Source organism: Mauremys reevesii, linkage group 10 (genome assembly GCF_016161935.1).
Source record: "Mauremys reevesii isolate NIE-2019 linkage group 10, ASM1616193v1, whole genome shotgun sequence".
Lineage (NCBI taxonomy): Eukaryota > Metazoa > Chordata > Testudines > Geoemydidae > Mauremys > Mauremys reevesii.
In genome coordinates, this window is record NC_052632.1 from 44587720 (window position 1) to 44600896 (window position 13177).

The 13177-nt window shown below is 50.4% G+C and overlaps 1 protein-coding gene across 2 annotated transcripts in view; it reads left to right on the forward strand.

Annotated features, from left to right (window-relative positions):
• The window catches only part of CD276 (CD276 molecule), a 70247-nt gene extending 57467 nt beyond the window's left edge, over positions 1-12780 (forward strand). For both annotated transcript variants that reach the window (XM_039493229.1, XM_039493230.1), the window contains 3 exons: positions 2160-2201; positions 5100-5135; positions 11211-12780. In XM_039493229.1, the coding sequence (XP_039349163.1) occupies positions 2160-2201; positions 5100-5135; positions 11211-11233 (101 nt within the window). In that variant the 3' untranslated portion in view covers positions 11234-12780. The remainder of the gene's footprint in view (positions 1-2159; positions 2202-5099; positions 5136-11210) is intronic.
• Positions 12781-13177: the final 397 nt, after the last annotated feature.

Consider the following 13177-nt stretch of genomic DNA (forward strand, 5'->3'; position numbering starts at 1 on the left):
TAGTTAATGCTAACAAATTTTGGAAGGGATAATACACCTGGTACTTCAGCCAGTTTCTCTCTGGTAGAGATCAGTGTAAATTGTAATGTGGGGGCAGATTATTTCACAGCTGTTGTGTGGGGTTCTTACCCCTTCCTCCAGAGCAGCTGGCCATTGTCGCAGACAGGACACTGGACCTCTGTTCTGATCCAGTCTGGCAATCCCAGTGTAGGTTGCCCCTGGGGGCCTGTTAACTTTGGTAGTGCCCCTTTAACGGTGCATTAGTGTCAAGGAAGAGACGTGGAGTCTGCTGGCCTGTTTGCTTGCTACATGAGCCTTCCAGGGCTGATGTGGGACCCTGGTGACGTTGCCATCTCGGCATGCCCCGTGCCATTTCAGCTGCCTGGCTGCTGGGATGGGGCGGGGGGAGCAGCATGCCCTGTGAAGGACATAGGGGAGGGAAGGAATGTGAAGGATGGTCTCTGGGACTTGTCAGGATGGATTCCTGCAGAGCAGCTGGGGTGCACATCCAGGGTCTGTTCTGTTGAGGGCGGCTACAATCCCATAGACACTCTGAGGAGTGTCACAAGTGGTGGGTCAGTCTTGAGTGTAGAATTTGCAGGGCCCTGCCAGGCAGCACCAAAGCAGGGTGATGTCACAGCTTGGTTGTGGCTTAGCAGCGTCAGCACAAGGCTGAGGAGCCAGGAGCTCCTGGGTTCTAGCTCAGTGTCTCTGATAAAGACTCTTCTGTGGCCTTGGGTGAGTCAGCTAGGAGACAGTCATTACAGCGTGTCAGTAGCAGTGGCTTATTGCCCTGTGCGGAGGCAGTGTCACAGCAGGCTGTGCACATGTTGCAATGGCATGATGCAGTCCTGCCCTTATGGTGCCCCACAGGACAAATACTAAGGGCTGGAGACTGCACAGCCTAGTGTGACTGGCGTGTCCTGCTGCGGTAGGCTTGGAGTGAGGAGGATGAAGGTGGCGTGAAGTGCAGTCATGCTGACCTTGTGGATCAGTGGATTCACATGCCACAGTGTGCATCATTCAGTGCATACATGACTGTTTGCTTATGCAACATGTGTTCATGTACCAGTATCTGCAGGCAGAAATGCGCATACGTGACGTGTGTTCCAGTATGTTCTCACGGTGTGTTGTGTGCATGGAAGCAGAAGTAGCATACCTTGGAGAGCAGATGCCAGCAATCGGAACTCTCCTGGGTCTAGGCCCCTTTGGATCTCTCTAGACCTGTCCTCTCCCCAGGTCTCTGCTTGGGGTTGCTGAGCCTTGTTAAGCCACTCAAAGAGCGCAGCTCCAGATGGCAGCTCTGCTATAAATAGGGGAGCTGGCGGCGGGAGAGCCTTTGTTTGGCAGCCAGGCGTCTGTGTCACGTCAGACTGATTGGTGGGTCTCCTCTGCAGTCCAAGGAGAGGGGATCACACTTGTTGGTCGCTGCTTCAGCCAAGGGTCCAGCTCTGCACTGGGGTGGGGAGAGAAATGGTCATAGCACCAAAACATTGTGTAGACTGGTACAGTGCGTCACAGCTAGGACAGGACAAGGGTCTGGGGCTGGGATCACAGGGTCTGCAGCCTGGGGATGACTGACCAGCTGTCAGAAGCTAAAATTGCCTTCTCTGCAGGCTCCTCGAGGAGAGTCCAGTACACACAGCTGGTGTCTGCCCCGTCATACAGACACAACCTGCAGACAGCCCCACCCTTTCATGTTAGCTGCTAATGAGCCATTATCCCCAGCAAGTTCCTGCCTCGCTCTTCTGTATCAGAGAATACACGCCCATCACTGTCGCATATAAATGCACCCCTCCTCCATTCCCACTGCAGGTGCACGGGCTCCTGAGGACTGGCATTGGGCTCCCCTCTGCTCAGTCCTCCCCGCTTCAGATAATGAGTGGGGGTCCAGGGCTGGGATAGCAATAGGGGCCGTGGGCCAGGATTGAGGAGCATCAGCAAAGCTTTGGGGGCAGGGAAGGGCTGGGATTATAGGGCTGCAGGTTGGGACCTAGGGGCATCGGCAGGCCTGGAATAGCCAGAGGGCTGTGGGATGAGACAGGGGACCACCCGTAGAGCTAGTCTGAGCGCCTCCCCTACCAACCCTTCCCCATTTGCTCAGTGATTTCTCTGCGCATCTCTGGAGGCTTCATGCACACATGGCTTTTGTTTTGCAGGGATGGAGGAGCAGAGTGAGGATGGTGGAGAACCCAAGACAGGTTGGTGAGATCTCAAAGCCCACATTCTGTGTAGATGACCAGGGTGGGGGTTGAGGTGCTGAATTTCATGTTGGGGTTGGGATTGCTAAAGGAGAAACCAACGTACATGCTGGGAAGGTAGGTCCTTGTGTTCCCACCCCAGCCTCCTGCATCAGTTCCAGGGGGCACCCCGTGGACGGGGCTGGAATGGGTAGGTGGGTCTGATTCTTCCCTGCACCTTCCCACTGGTTCCTGTGCTGCCTGGCTTGTTTCTTACTGTCACCTGCTCGGTCTTAACTAGGGTTGCCAGGCATCCAGTTTTCAACTAGAACACACAGTTGAAAATGGACCCTGGCAGCTCTGGTCAACACTGTGACTGGGCCACACACAGTTCTTGCTCTTAAACAGTGACCCTTGCTGGGTTGGCTGTACCCAATGCTGACCCTGTGGTCAGCAGGAGGTAGTTTCTCTAGTGCAGATGAGACCTGGTATGTTCTTGCATGAAACTCGCAAGAATATTAAGGAAAAAAGGAGCTGCCCAGCCCTGAGTCAGAGAGTATGTCTGACCTGGAAGATGAAGCCGATGTGCCACAGCCTGGGTGTGCACACAACATATCATGAGCACATACTGGAATGCACATGTCACATATGCACAGTTCTGCCTCTATATACTGGTATATGCACACATGTTGCATAAGCAAACAGTCATATATACATTGAATGATGCAAGATGTGGCATGTGAACCCACTGATGCACAAGTATGTGCATACACAGAGTGGTGCACACTTGCATGTGCACACACTGATGCATGAACATGCGCACACAGTTGTGCATGAATATAAAGGCACACACATGCTAATGCATGGGCATGTGCAGACAAACGTGCATGCATAGTGTCACACACTCTTCCATGTGCACGCATGGGTACACAAGCATAAGCACACAGTCGTGCATCCATTTAAGAGCACATGCTCGCACATGTACACACTAATGCATGAGCGTGTGCACACAGTTGTCCATGCATATTGCATACGTGCACACACATACACTTGCACATGCACACACATTGCCAAGTATGTTCATACAGTTGTGCATGTTGTACACATGGACTGTCGCAAACGCACACACCGATGCAATGAACATGCACATAGTCTCACACAGAAGTGCATTGTCGTGTGCATGATCACACACATGCCAACACAGCCAGTCTCACGTTGGCGCCTGTGCCATCTTGCACGACGCTTTGAGGCAGGCCAGCTGGCTGTCGGTGAACCCCTCCAAGCTGTGAGCAGACTGGCAGCTTCACAGGGCCAACATAAGCTGTGTTATCTTTTAATAAAAAGTGATAGTGGCACTCTGCTGTAATCAAATGAGTTAATTATATGCCTGGTGATTCCCTTTATCTGCTCTGAGCACAACAATAGCTTTGGTGTATACAGATTGGCTTGCGCCTAATCTCTCCTTGGGAGAGAGCGTGCTCCCAACCCAGGCTTCTTGATGTTTGTAGCTGCCTGTGAGATTTAAGGGCTGGGGCTTTGATTGGTGGTGGAAGTTGGTGAGTGTAATTACTGTGGAAGGCTGATAAATGCTATGAACTGTTAAATGGATTTTTTCTCCCTACCTTCATTAATGGTGGGAGATAAACCATGCAGCCTCCCCACCTCCAGCCCAGTCCTTTCTCCTGACCCCCCCCCCCCAAACCAACAGGAGATTGATTTCATATCTATACTGTAAATTTCAGCAATTAATTTCCACAGCCTCAGTGCCAGAATTTGGAGGCTGAAGATGTGGCAACATCCTGGTGTTTGTCCTCATTTTTCATGTTGTGGCAGTAGTTTCCATAGGGGGGATTTGTGTGTGGGGAGATGGTAGTCAGAACGAAGCACCCTGTCCTTGCCTGATCAGGAAATTCACTTCTTTTAAGAGCTGATGCCAAGAGCTGCTGAGAGGAAGCCATGTGCAGGCTACAACCACCGCCAGTGTTTACCAAACTCAGCTCCGTATCTTGAGCACCATATCTATTAATGGCCTAGTTACTAGAGCATTCCTGAAACCGCACTCAGGAAACGTTGCTCTCATTACAAATTACGGGGTGAGTGGAGGGGAAGGGAGATCTTGGATTTTACTGTCATTGAAAGATATGGCTGGGTCTCTGTCCATTTCCTAATCAGTAGGCATCCCCATCACAATCCCACCACTAATAATTGGCACTGATAGGCCCCCTCATTAGCAAACTAAATTAGAGAAGCCAAGCACTGAGCAGACCAGGGATTCCAAACTCTCCACTCATGCCTAGGCTTGGTGTCTCCACAATTGGACTCAGGTTCATAAAAGAGGGGCAGCTTGGGGGAATCTTGCATTGCTGCTGCCCCTTCTTTGGGTACGTAGAGAATGTGATCTCTAGGGCAGTCAGGCCGGGGGCTCTGCTCAGTGTCCCCCTCTGGGTCTCTTGTTTTGATTGACTGATCTGTACTCAGTTGAGGTCTGGGCTCTGCGGCCCCTCTCTCTCCTGAGGGGGCAGGCTTTTGTTGTTCTCATGGGCTCTGCCCACTGACCTGGGATTCAAACAGGCAAGATCACAAACCGGGGGGAGCAGGCAAAGACAGAGTTTGCAAAACAATTAAATCAGGTTGCTTGGCTCCTTGATCAGAGGCAGCTCAGCTGCGGCAGTGAGTCCTGGGCAGGGCAGACAGGGGCACTGCAGAACCGGCTGGGCAGGGCTGCATCACTGGGGAGGAAGAGAAGGATCCATTTGGGTTGGAGGAGGGCTGGGAGGAAGAGCGTGTCCAGGGTGCCCTGACAAGTTGGTGGATCTGGGCCCAGTGTGGCTGAACGCTCTGCTGCTCGAATGCTCTGTTTGCTGCATGCTGTGGTCCCAGGCCCGAATGTGACAGAATTCTCTCTCTTCTCACCAACAGCTTTGCAGCCTCTGAAGAGCATAGAGAACAAAGAAGGTAAAGAGCATTTCCTCTCTCCTTTTGCACTTGCATACAGGGTCTCTTGCAACAACTACACAGGTTGGCAGACCCACTGGCTTCTGTACCCTTAAACCTCTGAAACTGACCTGCTATTACAACCAGCTGGCTGTTTAGCCCAGCAGGGACACTTGGAGATCTGAGCTGTAGGTTATCTAAAAACAACAAAGCCTAATGCAGAACCACAACCATCTGTTGGATGCTTTGTGTATCTGGGATTTGGATGATTTGTTTTCTGCCCACTCTTCTGATTTCTAGATTTGCTCATCTCCATGGTGTTTGCAACTTCTCCCAGTTTGGTGTCAGCTGTGTATTTCATTAGCACCTTGTTGGTTCTCACTGCCAGATCGGCAATGAAGGTGTTAAATTAGACCAGATTAGATTGAGAGGCCATAAACACATCCCCCAGAACAGATAAATTGCTGTTTAATTCTACTCTTTGTTTGTGGTTTCTTGGCCACTTTTCAATTCACATCAATGATTTTATCCCAAGCCAATCAGTTTTTTGCTAGATACAATATTAACCGCATTACTAAAATCCAAGTGTATTATATTTATATCTACTGCATTCCTCTTGGCCATTGATTTTCTAATTCTCCCAAAAAGAGCAATCAGGTTTGCCAAGATTTATTCTTTTCCCAACATCCAGCACAGTTTATTGCTCATGCATCCATTATGCTGTAGCTATTTATTGACTTTTTTCTTTTAATTTCCATCATTTCACTAGTGCTAGAAGCTGGGCTAATGAGACAGTAATTGCCAGAATGATTCATTCATTCCTTTTTGCTGAGAGTATCCGGGCTTCCCAAGTTCTCTGTGATACAGGCAATCATTTCCCAGGTGCACTGTGGAGGAGACGGCCAAAAGACAGCCAGATGCCCAACTCTCAGTGAAAATCTATGGGAGTTGGGCACCTAACTCCCATTTATGCCTTTGAAATTTCTCCTTCTGTCTTCCCCTGATTAATTATCTGGTTGCTTTATTATCCTAGGGCCCAGCTATCTTAGGTTGCACATGCAGATTTCCTTCTCAGTCGTCAAAATTTATTTCCTTTGGTGTTAAAGGCAGATTTTCCTAAAGCAGTTTGAGGTCTCAGCTATTGTTAAGCCATGGTTAATTTCACCCCTCTCCTCCATTATTAATGGCCCTGCTTTCTCTCTAGTGCTGCATTTTGCCCTTATGGATTTATAAAAATCTTTTCTTACTGCCCTTCACACCATTAGCTGGAGCATTATCTCACTCTGCTTTCTCTCTCCACCCCCCCTTGCTGTCCTTATCTTTCCCTGCAAGCCTAAACAGTCTGTGCTTGTTTTCATTGCCTCTTCACTTTTCATCTCCAAGCCAGATTGTTTGCTTAACTCCACAGCTTTGAGAAGTCCCTTTGCATCCTCTCTGGCTGCTTTTTTCCAGCAGAAATGTAGTATGAATAATGGCATCTCCTAGGATTCTCCAGCTGATGAGGGTTTTTTAGTGCTGTACAATGAGCTTTGAAAATACACACTCTCTTTCACAACACGCGCACAGGCTCTCTGGCCAGCCCTTGTTGTGTGGGCAGGCTCAGCCTCTGGGAATGAGGGGGAAATCTCTCAACACTGACTCTCTGCACTTTGGCAGCCCAGACCTTTTGCAACATTGGCTTTGTCTGACAAACCATGCCACCCGCTCCTGCTTCCCTGTCTCTATGCCTTAGTATGTGATAAGGAGAAGTTCCTCTGGAATATGGCTGAATGAGACTGGCTTTTTAACCGTTACATTGCCGGACAAACCAGTGCTTAGGGAAACCCATCGACACAGCCTGCAGAACTGGATCGCAGAATGTTGGTTAAAGTGAAAGGTAGCACTGGCTCAGCGCACCATATAGGGCACTTTATTATTATTTCCTTTAGGTGTATATGACTTTAAGGGAAGCTGGGGTCTCCATCACTGGGTGCATCATAAGGATTAGCCTGCGGGAAGCTTGTGGGAGGGATGGGGTCCTCTGCACGGCTGGCTGGAGCTCTATTCCTACCTGTGTTCTCGTTTTCCCTGCTTCCTGGGTGTGCTCTTCAGTTCCTTGCATCTGGATTCGCAGGGGGAAGTGTTCCAACCGTGGCACTACACTCCAAATTAAAGATGTCACTTTATTGTAAACGTCTTGGAGTTGTTCCAGTGTTGTATGGGAGGAGGAAGGATGGCCGGGTGCTTATGGCCCACACCAGGGATCTGGGCTCCTGGGGTCTATTCCAGCCTCAATCACGGTGTGAATAAGGACAAGTCTTTTACCAGCGTTGTGCCTTGGTTTGCCCATATGTAATTAGACAATGATAGCACCTCCCATGGGGCTATATTCATCTAGGTTTGTAAATCCCTTTAAGTTCCATAGCCTGCAGCAGCAATGGGAGAATGCAGTGTTGCTATAGTCCAGAAAACCAGCTCTAACCGAGAAGGTGTGGGAGCTGGTCACCAGCCTTCCCATTCTCAGGCCTGGTGGGCCTTCGAGCACGTGCCATGCACAGTTATTAGGAGTCCAGCCTTTGTTAGCTGGGCACAGCAGTTAGTCCATGGACATGTGTCTGTGCTTGTTTAGGGACTGTGCTTGTTTGCCATACAGAGAGAGCTAATTAGGGGATTCCAGCATGAGCGCAAGGGATGAAAATCCCCCAACAAACCCAGTCGCAAACCCACTAACAGCCATGACAAGAAGAGAAGTCTGTTCTACCTTCTGAGCAGTGCCTGGGTGCTGCAGGGCTGCTGTCACAGCTGGCAGCCTGCCGGTGCCAGCCTGCTGACTGAACTAGGCCAGAAAGCTGCTCACTCAGGACACTGGGCACAAGCCACCTTGTGCCAAGCCATATTTTAAGCTGCTGCTGGTTGTAAATCATTCCAACAAAAAGCCACCCATTAGAGCAAGGTGCTTTGCTTGGATGCAGACTAGCGTAACAGTTGGGCAGAATTTGCTGCTAGCCAAGAACAGTGATGGGGGTTGCTCTCCAGCTGCATGGGAAGTCAGCTGATACATGCCAACCACCCCTCATCAGCTCAAGTAAAGCAAGGGCCTGCCTAGGAGCCCTGCATCCCATGCAAACTGTGAAACTTGTGGGCTGGCCAGAGACCTAAGGGAAGATCACCCTAGGCTTCTGCAAGCCCCTTCAGAGCAGAGATGACCTCGGGTGTTACGGTTATGCCAGAAAGGTCCCCACACTATTAATCCCATGGATGTCAATGTGTCCACTTCCAGAGTGGAGCTCTGAGGTTTGTCTCTCTGTCCTGTATTAAGAAACTCCAGCCTTCATCAGAGGCTGTAAATACCGGGTCTGATTCTGCTCTCACTTACTCAGTGCAGCTTCAGCGACTTCAGTTCATTCACCAGTGTGAGCAGAACTGGTCCATCATTTCATTGCTTCCTGGTTTTGTGTCTCTGGAAGCATCTGCTGCTTCCAAGCATGAGATTCCAGTGTATGGAGGGGAAGGTTATGGGCAGGGACTGCAGAACGTAGTGTAGCATAGCATAACACCACCCTGCTGGGGCTGTCCACAGGGATCGGACTCTGGGTGGCTGGATTGAAAAAGCATGTGTTGCTACTGCCTGAATGAAAGGAGCAGAGCTGTCAGGGCCAGGAGTAAAAGGCTCATCGGCCTGTGTATGGGGACTAGCCACTAGAGAGGTAGAAAGACCCACCCTGTGTTAGCCTGGGCATACTGGTCTGGGGTTATAGGATGGAGGGAATCTAAAATGACCATGTAAAACCGAAGCTCTGCGCAACAGCCTCCAGATTATCCACATTTCAGGCCTGTAGGGCTTGATCTGGAGAGATGCTGAGCATGTGGAACCCACATTGACATCGAGGGGTGTGCCAGGAGCTGAGCATCTCCCAGGAGCAGGCCTGTGACCACTTTGAGATTGTTAAGAATTTTCACTTTGTAAATGAATCCAGTGGTGAGGAGGGAGATCAGGCCTAAAGTCGGAAGGCAGCAGCAGGCCCAGGCTGGACAGCAGTGGTGCAGGCTGCTCCATGCTCACCTGTCCAGGCAGGTTCACCTCTAGCATGAAGAGAGGAACTTGGCCTCCATGATGCCCCCAGCCCAGGCTGCCAGCGGGGAGTCACTGGCACCAGTTGTGATGTGGGAACCAGGTTACTGAGAACTATCCTGAGACTCCAACATGTTTCGTGCAGGCTGCTGCAAAGCTGCCACAGGAGAACAGCTTGTGGGAGCTGCCAGGTCACGTGGGGTTTGAACCCACAGCCTCATTACAAAAGGCTGCATCTCCTATGCATGAGGCACTTGCTCCCAGGTGGGAGTTGTTCACATTCAGGAGTACTGTCCATGCCTGCAGTGTAAACAGGCCCTCACAGTGGACTGGCCACACAATAGCTGCTGCCTTTGCCAGTGCAGTCACTGCAGTGCCAGTGTCTAATGCTCCATAAAGCACTTGGAAATGCCTGGCATTTTGCAGGAGGTGCACAACCCTGCTCTCTGTGCTGGCCTCTGTGGTGGTCCCTCTATGGCAGGAGATGTGTGGATTTTGATGCAGTAAAAGCACCGTGCTGGTCAGACAAGCCCCTTGGCACATCACCTGGCTTGATGAGAGTGCTGGAGGAAAAGCTTATGGCCCTGCAGCATGAGCTCTGGATCCACAGTGTGCCAAGGTATGATAGAAATACTCTGCGCTCCCTGAACTCTTCTCTCCTGAGGGTCCCAGAGAGCATTGGAAAGGGGAATTGAGGAAGTATCCTTACACACATGGAAGGAAAGTGTGAATATCTCCATTTTTCAGATGGGTGAAGTTACAGGGTCTCCCAACACAGCAGTGAATATCTCTTGTGAGTCTCCTGCTCTATCCGCTAGGCTCTGGGATCTTCTCTCTGGGGGTCACAATGCAGCAAGCCACCTGATCCTTTCCAGATTGCTCAATGGAAGAGAGTCCCATAGGGATGGGAGGGAGCTCCTAAGGGGCTCCTGCTATGGAAGAGGGGCCATGGATGGGATAGGATGCGATAGGATGCATACCACTGCACTAGATCCCACTTCACTCCCCGTATCATGGTCAATGCAACAGTTCCATGCCCTTCAATGCGTGCGCCTTACAGTAACTAAAACCTACCTCAGTCCCTTCCCATGCCTGCGGGGCCCAGCTCCTGGCTGGGAATGCTAAGTGAGTTGTCTGTATCCTCACAGAGACTCGTAAAGCATTTTCTCCACAAAAAATTCATCTGGTGCCAATCTTAGCAGAGCATGAGTGATATAAGCATGAACCCCAGGGCACTGGTTGAGCTGCTGTAACTTTGAATGGTCATTTATTGACATGGGTGAATTGATGGATTTATTTATTTTTTACTTTAAACATCAGCCATTTTGGTCGAGGTTTTCTTGATAATTTTTGTTAACTGGGATGGGGGCAGGAGTGTGGGCTAGTGGCTGGCACACAGGACTGTTTGTTTGTTTGTTTTTGATGGAAAAAATCAATATCTGAAGTGTTTTGTCCAAAAGTCGAAATACTGGGATTCTGAAATGCTGACCTAGTGGCACATGGGAATTGTAGTTCAGGTACCTCATGTCCCCATTCTCCTCTCTAGGTTGGAATCCCTGGTTGAACTACCTGATGAGGGGAGGGGAGGTGATCCATCATGGCAGTAGCGTAGTCACGGGGCATCATGGGAGATGAAGTCCAGCTGGGAAGCCTGGTCCATAGAAGAGAATGGGAACACAAGGCATCCAAACTACCATTCCCATGAAAGAGTATGATGGCATTTCACAATTAAAATATTTTGGTTCTCTGGCGTTCACTTTTTTTAAATGAAAACTTGAACTTTTGTATGGAAAATAGACACTTTATGTGAAAACTTTCACTATGTTGAAATCCCAATTTTGCATCAAAAAAATTTCAACATAAAATTTCCCACTAGTCCTACTCATCACTTAACATTCACCCAATAGGCCCCTAGTGTGGATTGTGCCCTTTGACCCGCCTGGGAGCTATTCTCGTTTTCTCTGTATTCTGTTTCTCTCATCTTATCCCCCCATTCCACATAAGGTCAGTGGATTGATTATTCACCACTTTTCTTTCACTTTCAGGCAATGAACAAGAAATTGACTGACAGGAAGTGGAAGAGACACACAAACGAAGCCCCATGCCACAGACTAGCAGACTGTCCTCTCGGACCATTGTAGCCTTCTGGGGGATGTCCTATAGGAGACACTGAACATCCCATCCCCTGTGTCACCATTGCTGCATACCCTGGCCATGAAGGACAGCAGCTTCAGCCTGTTTGCTCTGTTTGCTTCACCGTAACCATCTTTCCCCCTCCCCCACCCAACACACATACAGGGTAGATGCGATTTTGTCACTATGTAGCGCTTGCTTCCTCACGGGGATGGATACACTTTATTCCCAGGAGTTCTTGTCTTCCTGGCCCGTGCAGCCCAAAGGGGCCTGATCTCCATTGTCCTGCACCTTGGGTGCTGACTTCCACCAGTGCAAAGTGGGTGCATAGTGCTCCCAGTGGTGACCATTTGCACTCACACTGCCCCGGTGGAAATGACTGCCCAAGATGCAGGGCAGTGGAGAGTTGAGCCCAGTATGTGAAGGGCTCCTTCCTGTAAGGTGATTAACTTAGAGATCAGTGGGGTTACTCCTGCATTTAAAATTAAGCACATGCTAAAGTGCTCTGCTGGATGGGTTGGAAGGCTCGGTCCCTTGTGAGATTGAACTCTCCCTGCACAGGAGGTGCAGCCAGCAGGATCTGAGCAACCAGGAGGGATGCAGTGGGGACTCTTGTCCTATGCCAAACAAGTGTGTAGTCAGGTGACGTGGGTGATGAGCTCTCCCCTCCCCCCCTGCAATTTTATCGATGGTTAAGGGGGTGTTTGGTTATCAGTGCCCCAATACAGCACCAGCTCTTGGTGTCTTGGCCCTTATAGCATGTAACTAACACGAGAGCCGGCCCTACGGCTCCATGGATGTCCCTCTTCCCCACTCCCAGCCATCCTTCCCCCACTCTCACCACAGATCAGGCTCCAGCTTATTCCCAAACCCTAAATTCAGCCGCTAAAGGGGGCGGGCAGGGGAAGGGATCGGACCAGTTGTCTGTCTTTCAGAAGATCCTAAAGGCAGAGGCTCTGAGTGTCCTTGTGCCCTCCTGTCTGCTTTTCCTCTCCTGCACCTGGTGCCTGAGGCCCAACCACAACCACTCTCCTCCACTCAACCAAGGGGAGCCTGCTGATCATTGGACTATCCTCCCCACAAGATGCCTTCATGGACAAGGTTCAACAACCTCCAAGCAGCAGGCCTATGGAGGTAAACAATGGGCCCAAGAAGGTCTTTGAAGCTCCTTGGAGATGGACAGTGGGTCCAGGTGACTGTAGAGATGGAGAATGGCCTAGTGCCGTTGTAGAGGCTCCATGGGGATGGAGCTCATAGACTTGAGTGGAAGTGGTCCATGGTCTTGGTCTTGGTCCTGGCTATGGCAGAGGCACAGTTCCAGAGGGCATCTTGTTGATATCTTTAACGTTGTACCACTGTCATCAGCATGTGTCTTTTGCCATAAGCCCCTGGAGCCAGATCTGTCCCTGGCTTAATTCCATTGAGGTTGGTGGAGTTACCCCAGGGGTGGGTTTGGCCCAGAAGATTTTGTTGGGGCAGGAGGGGGAGAGGAAACGTCAGAGATCTCACCCCCCTGCCCAGGAGTCAGGAAGTATCTGTAACTGGATGTTGCGCCTGCTTGAGCCAAGGGTGAGGAGGGAAACTTGCAGGTCAGATGTGACCCTTGGCTACTAACTCCCAAGCTGCTTGCGTCCCTGCTGGAGAAGGGGATGGGCATGAGCGGAGGCAGGGATGAATTCTCTCATCATTTTTGCATCCCTGGTTGGGAGGGATAATCCACAATTTTCTGCAGCAAAGCTATCCCCATTACCTGCTCTGTCCATTGGAAAGCCTCCCCTGCAGCCTGGTTCCAGGGCCAGTGAGGCCAACGGCGCCACCTCAGCTGCCTGCAAGGAGCACTGTGAAGTTAAATGGGTGTCCCCCCCCCCCCCCCCCATGA